This window comes from Cucurbita pepo, chromosome 19 (assembly GCF_057944985.1).
Source record: "Cucurbita pepo subsp. pepo isolate OVF chromosome 19, ASM5794498v1, whole genome shotgun sequence".
Lineage (NCBI taxonomy): Eukaryota > Viridiplantae > Streptophyta > Magnoliopsida > Cucurbitales > Cucurbitaceae > Cucurbita > Cucurbita pepo.
This window is the reverse complement of record NC_141816.1, coordinates 1,908,016-1,922,224: the sequence shown is the minus strand read 5'-3', so window position 1 is coordinate 1,922,224 and position 14,209 is coordinate 1,908,016. Positions and strand designations below refer to the sequence as shown.

Genomic DNA, 14,209 nt, shown 5'->3' with positions numbered 1-14,209 from the left:
TTTTCTTATGGGTAGGTATTAGTTGCCAACTTGTATTCTATTTAAAGGATATGAATATCAACGAGAATACACACCTTAGATTCCAATTCTATTTTTCAATATTAACATTTTGAGATGATAATTAGTGTCTTATCTATTAAACTATGCTCGATTGACGATTATTGTGAGATCCCACATTGGTTGGAGACACGAACGAAGCATTCCTTATAAGATGGTGGAAATCTCTCCCTAACAAACACGTTTTAAGACCTTGAGAAGAACCCCGAAAAAGAAAGCGAGGTTAAACTAAAAGATTACAAAAATATTAAGGACAAGATTTATACATATATTTGCAAGTACCAAAAGCTGCCCATTTCAGTTGTCCTATGAATCCAAAATCGAACCGAGTCAATTCGGGTTCAGAAAAAATAACCCAATCCAACCCAACTCAACCCTTATAATTCAGGTTGAATTGGTCGGGATTGTCAGGTTGGACGTACACCCCTAGGGGTTATCAAGCGCATGAATCAAGAACAAAAATGATAGCCATTCTTAAGAGCATTTAGAGCAAAGGTTTGGGGCTTACTTACATGAGCTTGTAGATATTGTTCTTTCTATATATCAAAAAATCACCTTCAAGAGCATTTAGCATAGCAACCAGAGATTCTTCTTCAGAGCCTTTGAAGTGCTGCATCATATTGTCAAGTGTAACCTGCATTTTCAACCATATTGCCTTCTTCATTTAAACCATGTTAATGTAAAGTTCATAGAGGTTTGCTTCGTTTCACGTACCCCGTCATTGTTCTTCAGCCACTCTACTAGCGAGCTCTCGGTTGCTTTTACTGGAACCCGATTTTCTTCGTCCGATTCGCAGACTTTTTGACGCTTTAATGATATGGGAATTTCCTCTGTTGAAGGATTACAAGCTGTGGCTACATTAGGCTCTTCTTTTTGCTGCTTTGAGGTTGGACTCCCTGAAAACTTTGGCACAACATTCATACGTTCGTCGGTTTTTTCGTCTCGGGGTAGCGTAGTTTCGGGGGATATTCCACATTTTTGCATTAACAGACAAGCCTTGATGTGTGCATAATTAATCTGCCATCCAAATATCGACTTTCAGTCATATGCTGATGAATGAGCATTCATCCAAAAATCAACATGAACAAGAAGTAAAACGACAAGAACAAGCATAAAATCGAAAGGAACAAGCGTAAAAACGACAAGAACAAGCGTAAAATCGACAAGAACAAGCATAAAATCGACAAGAACAAGCATAAAAAAGACAAAAACAAGCATAAAAACAACAAGAACAGGCATAAAAACAACAAGAACAAGCATAAAAATGACAAAAACAAGCATAAAAACAACAAAAACAGGCCTAAAAACGACAAGAACAGGCATAAAAACAACAAGAACGAGCATAAAATCAACAAGAACAAGCATAAAAACGACAAAAACAAGCATAAAATCAACAAGAACAAGCTTAAAAACGACGAGAACAAGCATAAAATCGACAAAAACAAGCATAAAATCAACAAGAACAAGCATAAAAACGATGAGAACAAGCATAAAAACGATGAGAACAAGCATAAAATCAACAAGAACAAGCATAAAAACGACGAGAACAAGCATAAAAACGACGAGAACAAGCATAAAAACGAAAAAAAACAAGCATAAAATCGACAAAAACAAGCATAAAATCAACAAGAACCAGCATAAAAACGACAAGAAACGCATGGATAACTAATGTACAGACATGTCAAAAACTAGGAAATAGAAGAAAACATATTTTACAATATCCAACTCACTTCCTCTGGTAATTCATCTTTTATAGCTTTTAACTTGTCCGTAGATCCGACCTTCGAAACAGCAGATTGAATATCGGAAAATATCGAACATGAAAGACCAATCTCATCACAAAATTTGGTCCAATCAATTGTATATCCTTCCTGAGCTGCATCAAGAATGTACCCAGAAACAGTAGTTTCTTTGATAGGTGCTGATCTACCAGGGAAGTTCTATGTTCCAAATAAATAGTGATATCAGAATAATGTAAATCAAAGGGAAAAGAGGAACAGCTCAAGACATTTTAATGGATTCACAGTTATTTATCAGGCTTATACACGAGGGGCGAGTTTCGACGCTACCATGTTCATCGTCATACGACCTTTTCCGTAAAAAACTTCAAGGAAAAAAGATTACTTACAGCGATTTTCGGGATTGAGAGACCATCTTCATGCCACATTTTCCATGCTTCGAACTTCGCCGGTGCCAACGGTCTCCCTTGATTGGATTCTGTATTAAGTTTTCGAGCTGTCGTACATTGTCCGTTTCCGTCTTCTTTACATTCACCATCCAGTGAAAGACCAACTTCTTGTGATAGATGCTTCACTGCTTGAAGGATTAGATCTCCATGCATTTTTAGCAGGTGCTATAGGATTATTGAAGAACATTAAACACTTGAATCATAGCATAATTCAAAGGTAATAACATTGTCACGACATCAAAGACGACCGTCAAACGTTAGAGACGATCATCGACTTTCTAGAGCTTGACAATGAACAAAAGTCATACGAGAATAATCGTCAACAAAAGAAATAAAATATCAAAATCTTCTACGTGATTATTGACCAAGCCAATGACCTCAGTCTCAATTGAATTCTTAATTTGAAGGTGCAATCGAGCATTATCTCAAAGGCAGAAAAAAAAAAAACTAAGGGGTTTGTACACGGGTTGAGTTGGGTTGGAAATTTTTTCTGGACCAACCCGAAATTTCGGATTGGTAAGGTTGGCTACTCTAATGAACCGAATAGAGTTTCCAACCTAACCCTCTATTTTCAGGGTTGGATCGGGTTAAGTCTTCGGGTTGTTCACTTTATTTTATTTTTTTTAATACTCATACTTGTCAACAATACTTGTCACATTAATAACTAAAATCTCATGAAACTCAAATATCAAATATTCACAAATCCCAACGCATCACTAATCTCTATTGCAAACGTCAAATGATTTTAATATTCATAAAAATCTTAAAAGTAGGGTAGAGTTGAGTTGGGAACCCTATTTTCGAATTGATCGGGTCGACTCAACCAAAAAGTTTCCAACCTGCAAACCAAACCGAATTTTAGATTTTCCAAAATTCAACCCAACCCTTACCGTTTGGGTTAGGTAGTCTAGGTTGTTTGGATTATTGGGTCATATGAACACTCCTAAATAACACAACTAGAGACGAACGGAGTAGGTTTTGTCAAATCCAAGCATACAGAACGACCGGAAACCACAAACGAAGATAAACCCATGCAACGGGAGCTGAAACGAAGGCTTCACGCGCCCTTGCGTGGGATATATTATATATTATAACACAAGATATAGACAAAAATGCATTGAAATTCAAAAGTACTTTTATAGCAAGCTAGCACATGTATGAGCTACCGACTTTCGAGAAAGAAATCCATGTCGAATAAGCACATATAAACGCAATGTTAAGAACTTCAAGTCCATAGAAATTTAAGAATATGTAGTGTTTACTCGTGAATGGTATACCTGGTTGACACCATCAATATTTGCTAATCTTGCCTTGGTAGATGGTCTAGTTAATGCAATTTTTTTAACTGTTAGATCACCACATATGGCATACCTGCAGATAAGAAGTATGGCAAGTTAAAAGAAAAGAGAGGTTTTCCATACATACAAATGCATAATAAATGGAGTAAAGTGCCAGTTTTCACAATAAGCAGATTAAACGCGTTTATAGAACCTACGGGGCAGTTCCCGCGCTTCGAGCAAGCTTCATTCTCTCGTCTAAAAGCATTTGAAAGAGTTTCGCCTCAGCCTGCGTAGAAATGATCGAATAAATACAAATGGACAAGTTCGTTTGATAACCATTTGGTTTTTAGTTATTGGTCACCACTTTCACTTCTGAGATTCTTTGATTTGTAATCTATTTTTGACAAATGTTTTCGAACTCAAGCCAAGCTTAGAAAACTAAAAGTAGTTTGCCCCCGTGGTATTGTCAAACAAGCAGACTCACTGACTTGGCTCCCCAGCGCTGACGGGGTCTTTTCTACAAAATTCTCAATGATGGACATGGGGGAAAAAGTAGAAGCAATAAATCTCACGCTAGCAAAGACAGTATGGAAAGGACATCAGCCTAAAAAGGTGAAGTTCTTCCTTTGGAAATAGTGCATAAATCCATTAGCATAAGTGAAAATGTAACGATCCAGATCCACCGCTAGCAGATATTGTCCTCTTTGGGCTTTCCCTTTCGGGCTTCTCCTCAAGGCTTTAAAACGTGTCTGCTAGGGGAAGGTTTCCACACCCTTATAAATGGTGGTTTGTTCTCCTCCCCAACCAATGTGGGACATCACAATCCACCCCCTTCGGGGTTCAGCGTTCTCGCTGGCACTCTTTCCTTCCTCCAATCGATGTGGGACCACCCCCAAATCCACCCCCTTTGGGGCCCAGCGTCCTTACTGGCACATCGCCTCGTGTCTACCCCCCTTCGGGGAATAGCGAGAAGGTTGGCACATCGTCCGGTGTCTGGCACTGATAGAAAATCTCCAGAAAAGAATGTCTTACATCACTCTTTCTCCAAATTGGTGTCCATTATGCAAGAAATAAAACGAATCACAAAGCCACTTGTTTATGCAATGCACATACGCTCAAAATTTCTGGACAACGATTCTCAATAGATTCAGATGGCATCTCACATTTCCTAAGGAGGTAAAGGAATTTTTGGATATGGCCTTAACGTACCACCCTTTCAAGAACGCAAAAGCCCTATTATGGAAAAACATCATCACGACTTTCTTTTGGGATATGTGGAAAGAATGAAATCAGAGAACATTTGCAAAAAAGACACAGACCTACACAAAACTTTTCGACGATGTTGTTTACCAAGCTATCTCTTGATGTAAACTGTCTAATATTTTTACTTCCTATAGTTATACCTCCCTCGTTGCAAACTGGGAAGGTCTTTTGTAAATACCATGGACTATACATCCCTTTTGTAAATTTCAATCCGACAGGAAAAAAAAAAAAAAAAACCAGTGGAATAAGAATTTAAATAAGAATTCAAATATTTCCTTAAGAAAGATGAAACTCGTGGTATAAGAATTACGAGGAACCGAACTTAGCATGCAAACCTCTGAAAGTCCACTCTTCAAAGTAGTCAAATTCTCCATTCTCCCAGCTTCAATAAATGTACTGTCATCTCCACTCTCACCAATCATTTCGCTCGTCACCGGCAAAACTAGAGGCAGTTGACAGTCATCTCTGGCAGAATTGAGAAACTTTTCCCCTTTTGCACTGACACTGTTGTTAAGAAGGAATGGTTATTATGATTCTCAGTTTCAAATTCAGATAATTCGGAGAAAATGGGATTAAGTAACTGTAACAGCCCAAGCCCACCGCTAGTAGATATTGTCTTCTTTGGGTTTTCCCTTCCGGGCTTCCCCTCAAGGTTTTAAAACGCGTTAGGGAGAGGTTTTCACACCATTATAAGGAATGCTTCGTTCCCCTCTCCAACCAACGTGGGATCTCACAATCCACCTCCTTTGGGGGTCCAGTGGCTCTGATATCATCTGTAACGACCCAAGTCCACCGCTAGCAGATATTGTCTTCTTTGGACTTCCCCTCAAGGTTTTTAAAACGCGTCTACTAGGGAGAGGTTTCTACACCTTTAGAAGGAATGTTTCGTTCCCCTCTCCAACCAATGTGGGATCTCTGTATGACACTGAAGTTATGCAAGTTGCAGAAGTAAGAGATTGGGTGAAAGTAGCTGACCTTATGGTTCTGTAAACATCACGTATGTTCTCTGTCAAATAGCCTGCACGAAAATAGAATTTGTACAATATGTATTAAACACTACAATTCATAGAAGATGAACTAGTTCTTAATAATACAAAAAGAAGCAAAACAATCAATTCAAGCCCACATTTTTGGCACTCAGAAGAAATTCCTACATACTAGTGCCTGAAGAAGGTGATCTATGATATCTTGTTCGACCAAGACCAAAAGAGACGGACCCAGGATTTGTTGCATGGGACGAGGACGACTCCATGATAATGTCATGGCTCAGGGATTCTATGGAGCCATCTATCAGAGCAATACATATATGTTTTTACAAAACGCTCAATATGGAATTTTATTCATCGCACTTACTCCAAGACTCGAGATGCAGCTCAAATCTACGAGATCGAGATCATGACTGGAGCCATGAAGCAAGGAGGGAAAGCCGTGAATAGAGAGATCGAGGAGGCCCATAGAAGCGTGGTTGGGTAAACAAGTCACCAATCATGGAGACTAGTGGATTCATCATAATAAATGCAATTTAAGTTCCTTTACATACCTTGAGAAATTAGCTGACTAGCTAATGCTTTCCACCAATTTGATGAGTATTCTCTTCCAAGTCCATGAAGTGGAAGCTTGTCAAACTGAGCATCAAGTATCTTTTTAGCCTGCAGCAGCACAAAAGAATGTTCTATTTAACAAAATGTAAAGATCAGAAAACAAATGTTCATTATGTTATGAGATCAAGAACATCTCAAGGAGGCAAAACATTAAACGATTCGGTTCAGAAAACTCGAGAATCGAAGAAAGTCCTGAAGTTTCATAGCTAAGAACTTACTCGAGACCCACGAAGAATATCCACAGGCATGTTCAGTCCCCATTTACCCCTGCATGATTGAATGGTCGCCAGCAGAAGAAATGCTTCCTTTGACATGTCACGCTCCTTTTTGGAGACTATGCAGTTATCACAATTTCCTGCCAGAGGCGTTGATAAGACAACAGCTAAATAAAATTACAGATGAACAAGCGTTTCGAAAAGTGTTACGTTCATAAATATGTATTACGAAAGAAACAGCCATGCCTTCATCAAACGTCGATTTCCAATCATAACAACAGCACCAAATAAAAAGGATGCAGATAATACCCTTAAACACGCTTGAGATGCCAAGAATCATATATCACCTCGTCCCAAGAGGGTGATAATCACTCCTTATAAGGATGTGAAAACCTCTCTCTAGAGGACGCGTTTTAAAACCTTGAGAAGAAGTCCTTGAAGGGAAAGCCCAAATAGGACAATATCTGCTAGCGGTGGACTTCGGCTGTTATGAAGGAAGCGGAACATCATGCATAGTTGTAAGCATACACTAACAACCACCATAGCCTCTATGTTAACGAGCATTGAACCACCATAGCCTCTAAAGTAAAGCCAAGTATATATAGGAATACATTGAAGCCCTAAACTAATAATGGTAAAATTACAAAGATAATCTATTCGAACTCTAGTTAAATCTATCGTGAAAATATCTCCTAATTGCTCTTGAATCTTCACGTATCTAATGGACACCAAGCCTTATTATATTTTATCACGAGCAAAATGACAATCAATTTCAATATGTTTAGTTAGCTCGTGAAATACTAGGTTGATTATTGAAACCTAATTCAATCCAGAGTTGATGTACCCACATTATTACATATATCGAATGTGTCATAGCTCTATATTCTGATCTAGCATTTGATCGCGAAACTACATTTTGTTTCTTACTTTTCCATAAAGTCGATCTTCTATCTTCTCTTGATCCCAACCGACGTCTGAAAAACGTTCAATCTTCATATGATCATGATCTTTATATAAGATCCCCACGTCCAAGTGTAGCCTTCAAATAACATAGAATTGTTGTACTACAATGATCCAATGTAGGTAAAGACATAAACTACATTGGAATACTACATGGCTTGGCTCCCCATTTTCTCGTCTTAGACGACAAATCAAGCACATATTTCCTTTGGTACATAAAGATGCCCTTCTTGCTTCTCATTACTTACCCAAGAAGTACTTTAATGTTCCTAAGTTTTAAGCATAAAAATGACTTTGAGGAAAGTTTTGAGACATAAAATGCTTGATATCAACATATAGAACAAGTAAAATAATGTCGCTATTAGTTCGTTGGTAAAATCCAATCACATTCTATACGATAGAGTCGAATATATATAGGCATACGTAGAAGATCTTAAGCCCTAAACTAATAATAGTAAAATTACACTAATAAGTTTTTAAATCCACATACATACTATACCATTATCCTCCAAAAATATGATTTCTTGCCCCCACCAAAATTTAGAAGATGTAACGGCTCAAGCCCACCGCTAGCAGATATTGTCCTCTTTAGGCTTCCCCTCAAGATTTTTAAAACGTATCTACTAGGGAGAGGTTTCCACACCCTTATAAAGGGTGTTTCGCTCTCCTCCCCAACCAATGTGGGATCTCACAATCGTCCTCGTTGGCACTCGTTCCTTTCTCCAATCGATGTGGGACCCCCACCAAATCCACCCTCATTTAGGCCCAGCGTCCTTGCTGGCACACCGCCTCGTGTTTACCCTCTTCGAGGAACAGCCTCCTCTAAGGTACATCGTCTGATGTCTGGCTTTGATATCATTTGTATCGGCCCAAACCCACCGCTAGCAGATATTGTCCTCTTTGGGCTTCCCCTCAAGGTTTTTAAAACGTGTATGCTAGGGAGAGGTTTCCACACCCTTATAAAGGGTGTTTCGTTCTCCTCCCCAACCGATGTGGGGTCTCACAATCCACCCCCTTTAGGGTTCAGCGTCCTCGTTGGCACTCGTTCCTTTCTCCAGTCAATGTGGGACCCCCACCAAGTCCACCCTCATTCGGGGCCTAGCGTCCTTGCTGGCACACTGCCTCATGTTTACCCCCTTCAAGAAATAGCCTCCTTTATGGCACATCGTCTGATGTCTGGCTTTGATACCATTTGTATCGGCCCAAGCCCATCGCTAGCAAATATTGTCCTCTTTGGGCTTTCCCTTTCGAGCTTCCCCTCGAGGTTTTTAAAACGTGTATACTATGGAGAGGTTTCCACACCCTTATAAAGGGTGTTTCGTTTTTCTCCCCAACCAATGTGGGATCTCACAGAAGAGATACGATACTCCAGTAAAACATCCCAACTATTATAGAGAAATTTTTTCAATTTCTATAAATCACTTTAGAGCTTCACCCTTGTCCATTGGTACCAAAAATGCTAAGAATAATCCTATGCTAAACGTTCTACTCCTCTAGGGAGATCCTCCAAAACCATTTGAACAACCCAGAAAAATTACATGGCAATATGCTCTCTACAAAATGAAATTGAGAATTGATTACTGGAAGAAGGTCATGATAATTCACAAAATTTAACAGATAAAACCAAGTAAAAGACAAACCACATTTATCAGACTGATATTTTTCCCCAAAATAATTGAGCAAGAAGCTTCTTCTGCAAGTTGCTAGTGAACAATACTGTTGTGCAGCCATCAACGACTCCATAATAGCTCTTCTTTGGTTTTCCTAACGAAAGGAAACAAAAACAGAAGTATACAGTTTAAATTTCATACTATATACACACACATACACCAGCGGCAAAGTGAAGTGTTTAAGAGGAAAAGCACAATTCATACAGTTTGTGATTCCCCACAGTAGAAGTCTGCTTTAGTAAAATCGCTTCTCGTGTAATAAAGCCAGCAAACAGAAGCCATACCGTCTCTACCACATCGCCCACTTTCCTGGTAATAAGATTCTAGACTCTTTGGGCAGCCGTAGTGTATCACTTGTCTTATGTTCGGTTTGTCGATGCCCATACCAAAAGCAATTGTTGCAACCATGACTTGCAGTTCATCCCTTATGAATAGTCTGATTAAAGAATAAAATCAGAGAAACACATACATAACAGGCCACAACAGCTCATAAATGACAAGAAAAGGAAAAAATGGTTGCCAGTACTATTGATTAGAGAGGGCACATCTCCATAAGAGTCTCAAAATAGTGGTATAACCTGTGGGATTCGGCACGTGCTTTTTTGTCCATTTGACCGTGATAGATACCAGCACTAATCCCTGCTTCTTCAAGTGCCTTGAATATCTACGAAAATGTCGATTGAAGTTCACAAACAGCTAATCTATAAGTTCGACGACATAAACCTGAACGTGCATCTTTAACAAAAATCTAACAAAGTACTAACAATAATGAAACAATCCTATTGCTTGATTCTCTGGAATCACAATGCTAGGTGAGTATGCAAAAAATTTATCTGTCCATGTTTGTAAGAGGCAAAAGAAAATACCTGCTCAACATCTTTAATTGTCGTGCAGTAAATGATAGTTGAACCACCAGAGGCCAGATATTTAGATATATCGAGCACGAGCTCGTTCAAGAATAATGGACCACGATTAAAAGACTTTACTCCATAAAAAAGGTTAGTCCGATCAAATGAACCAATGGTAACTTGTGGATCTTTCATCTTCAAAGAACTAATGATGTCACTCCGAACCCTGGAACAGTATGTGAAATAAAAACCGAAAAATTCATTTCCCCAAGAAAGCTTATTGAAATAGTTTAAGGATAAAAGCATAAACATTAAAGTTAAAAAAGAATAACGATGCAAGATATCACGTTCTACCGACTTTTCAGTTGCAGTGGCAGTCAAGGCAACAAATGGAAGGCCTGGTAGAACGTCTCGTAGTTTGTCCAATCGTTTGTATTCTACCCTGTGAACCAGTACCGACCCGATAATTCACAGAACAATTAAGAGAACTACTAAAAAGGAGAGAGGAAAACTCCACGGACAACATGAAGAAACACTAAACAACAATATGTTTTTTCATCTCAATGCTAACAACTTGGCTAAATAAGGCACTACAATCCGTTTCCTAGAGACTTTCGACGTTAGAAAACTAAACATCTAAATCAATAGGCCAAGTATGTCAGGATAAGGTCCATTAGAGTCGAGTTGAAATGAGAGGAAAATGGATAAGATCAAAGATGAACCTAAAATCATGCCCCCACTCTGAAATGCAGTGTGCTTCATCAACGGCAAACAAACAAATTCCTGCCTTCTGTAATTTTGACCAAAAGCTGCAAAAGTGAAGTTCAAAGTAAATCAGTAGGAGTGTTAATCATGATAGAAGAGTAGAATGTCATGAATCACAACTCACCATTTGAACCATCTTTGCCACCGAGTAAAATGTCCCACACATCCAATGTAATAACCCAAGCTCACCGCTAGCAGATATTGTCCTCTTCGGGCTTACCCTCAAGGTTTCTAAAACGCGTCTGCTAGGGAGAGGTTTCCACACCCTTATAAAGGGTGTTTCGTTCTCCTCCCCAACCGATGAGGGATCTCACAATCCACCCCCTTCAAGACCCAGCGTCCTTGCTGGCACTCGTTCCCTTCTCCAATCGATGTTGGACTCCCCAATCCACCCCCCCCCCCCCCCCCCTTCGGGGCTCAGCCTCCTCACTGATACATCGCTCGGTGTCTAGCTCTGATACCCTTTGTAACAACCCAAGTCCACCGCTAGCAAATATTGTCTTCTTTGGGCTTTCCCTTTCGGGCTTCCCCTCAAGGTTTTTTAAAACACGTCTAATAGGGAGAGGTTTCCACACTCTTATAAAAGGTGTTTCGTTCTCCTCCCCAACTAATGTAGGATCTCACATCCAATTCCTGGATACGACAGAAGTACTCAAATCTGTTACCGCATATTGTACAGCTAGTAATACCTAGTCCACCTTTCAAGGATTCAATCGTATAAACGTTTTTCCTTCCCAGGATGCTCAAGGACAATAGTTTCACTCTACAACTATACTATCCAGTGATTTTTCACTAGAATTTAAGAATTACTTTTGTCTATATACAGAAGATCACAACAAATAAAACTAATGATCAAGCAAGACACAGAGAGAAGAAGTGAGAATGAAACAGACATGGGATTGAATGACAACAATACAAATGCCATGAAAACTCAGAAAGAGGCAGAGATAGAAAGAGGAATGCCTAGAATTGGACTTAGAATTGCTCCAGGAATTCTTACCTGATAGGAACAGAGCATGCCTTCTCTGGTGTCATGAACAAAATATTATATTGACCATTCTCCGCCTTGGCTTGAACAGTGGAATCAGTCTGAGTACTGCCAAGGTACTCAGACATGATGCCTCTTTGTTTTAAAGCCATTACCTACAGAATCCATATTCTAAAATGGCTTAGGCAAAAATAATATGAGGTCCAAAACCCAATAGCAAAAAAGAGAAACAGAACAATGTTTTTTTAACGCCCGTGAGTGTTCAGATCAGTTTGTGTAAACCTTCACTATTTTCATTGTGAGATCCCACATCGATTAGAGTAGGGAACGAGTGCCAGCTAGGACGCTGGACCCCGAAAGGGGGTGGATTGTGAGATCCCACATCGGTTGGGGAGGAGAACAAAGCATCCTTTATAAGGGTGGAAACCTCTCCCTAGCAGACACGTTTTAAAAACCTTGAGGGGAAGCTCGAAGGGAAAGCTCAAAGAGGACCATATCTACTAGTGGTGGGGCTTGGGCCGTTACACTCGTGCAAAGCCAAACAGTGATAATGACAACAATCAATTACCTGATCTTGCATTAGTGATATAAGAGGGCTAACAACTATGCCAGTCTTTCCAACAACCAAAGGCGGTACCTGATAACTTTGACAAGTAAACATGAAATCAATCAATAGCTAATAAACAAGAACAAGCAAACCCAAATGGTAGAAGAGACAGCCACAGATACCATAAGGACTTGCCACTTCCAGTAGCCATGACCACCAAGCAATCCTTCCCTTGAAGAATGTCCTGAATGACTTCTTTCTGATACGGCCTGAACGCCGAGAAACCAAATGAACTCTGCAACAGTACAGATAACAGCGATCAAACCACAACAAATGCAATACCCACAAATTTCTTTTACAATGATGTCCTTATTGTTCACTATTAAACAAACCGCAGTAATCGAAACAAGCATAACCCCATAACCAGAATCAAAAGAAGAAGAAGAAAAAACATTATTACCTTTAGAATAGCCTCCATTTTTTTGTCTCTGCTGCTCTCTTTTCCGGTGGTCGAGTTAGAAGAATACGAGTGAGCAGCTTTCTGCTCTTTCCGTTCAAGGGCGCCACAAAGATAACAGAAATGATTCTGGAATTTTGACATGGACATAAATTAATTATACATAATGATAATACCATCGTTTGTTGGTTCGATGGAACACCAAAGTTCCCGCCTTTTCGATGGAAACCATTTTGGGCCTTAACATACCATGGCCCCATTAATCCATTGTTGCGCCATCGGAGACTCGGAGTGGGCCTCGAAGCTCAGAGCTGGCCCCACTAGATAGAGAAAATACCCGAAAATGACTAAAAGGTTGCATTACGCTATCCATTAATTAGAAGATAAAGAAGAGTTTATAGTTTGAGTATATTCAAATGTTTGTTAGCTTGATTATCGTTGGGTCGAAGATCTTTACTCAATTTAGTACACTTTCGTATGAATGTTGTCGTAGTCGAGTGCATTTCTCATTTGATATATAACCAAGTTCTTGTACTCGCTAGAGTTGAGGAGGTAGTCTGTGTCCCATGTCTAGTAGAACTATCCCAAACAGGTAAAGGAGATGTATTTTTTGTATTCTTGTGTTTAGGATGTAATCGTGGCAACCGAGTCAATCATTCACGAGTTGTTCTTAATTACAATTGAGTAAAAAATTTATCTTACCCTTTTTAGTACATTTTACCTCTTAAGTATCATTGATGATCTGATAAATAATTTTTTTTATGATCCAACTATAAACTAAGTCTCTATCAAGCTGATGAAAGGGTTGGACCTTATTGTTCATGTCTCGAAATCAAACACTTAAGGTTATTCATATAATGAGAATAAGCGAATTTCATCTCATGACATTATGTTTTAAGCTTTCTATTTGTTAGAGTAAAAAAATGGCAAGAATACTCAATTGACTCCAAAAGTCATTATCATCGATGTAAATCAAATAACAAGCAGGAGTTCATAACTCACTTAATACTAAGACCGAGTCACATATAATCATTGTATGAAATATTAATTTTCTCAATTAACAAATTTATATAAAAATATTAAATATTTTAGTCTTATACAAACTCATGATATAAAATATTCATATACGCTCATCTCCACACGAACGATTTGAATCAAATCATTTGTAACAATAGCAAAATTAGTCGTATCAATGTTAACAATATAAGACACCCAACCACGTCCACATACTCGAACATAATATCCTCATATGTCAACTACACACTATTCAATATTATGTTAATAGCTTTGATTTTTTTAAACAAAATACAAAATTTAAGAATATTTTTATTAATTTAACGAGAATCGCTCCGATGTTCTATCACCTAATT

General features: G+C 38.8%; 1 protein-coding gene across 1 annotated transcript; it reads right to left on the bottom strand.

Moving 5' to 3' along the window:
- Positions 1 to 300: 300 nt before the first annotated feature.
- Positions 301 to 13,053, bottom strand: LOC111782167 (uncharacterized). The gene is made up of 20 exons (XM_023662975.2): positions 12,843 to 13,053; positions 12,565 to 12,677; positions 12,404 to 12,479; positions 11,848 to 11,990; positions 10,805 to 10,891; positions 10,441 to 10,524; positions 10,101 to 10,308; positions 9,813 to 9,898; positions 9,439 to 9,670; positions 9,205 to 9,328; positions 6,608 to 6,744; positions 6,329 to 6,437; positions 5,764 to 5,806; positions 5,124 to 5,292; positions 3,741 to 3,811; positions 3,523 to 3,616; positions 2,186 to 2,410; positions 1,788 to 1,997; positions 772 to 1,074; positions 301 to 691 (listed from the first exon to the last, which is right to left on the bottom strand). Exons 1-20 carry the CDS (start codon positions 12,987 to 12,989, stop codon positions 566 to 568), a joined length of 2,787 nt encoding a protein of 928 aa, XP_023518743.2. The 5' UTR covers positions 12,990 to 13,053; the 3' UTR covers positions 301 to 565.
- Between the last annotated feature and the right edge of the window lie 1,156 nt (positions 13,054 to 14,209).

Coding starts and splice junctions, on each gene's coding strand:
- LOC111782167 (XM_023662975.2), bottom strand. CDS start 12,989: ATGTCCATGTCAAAATTCCAGAATCATTTCTGTTATCTTTGTGGCGCC. Junction 10,525..10,804: donor GAGTGGGGGCATGATTTTAG/GTTCATCTTTGA, acceptor ACTGGTTCACAG/GGTAGAATACAAACGATTGG. Junction 2,411..3,522: donor ATATTGATGGTGTCAACCAG/GTATACCATTCA, acceptor ATAATCCTATAG/CACCTGCTAAAAATGCATGG.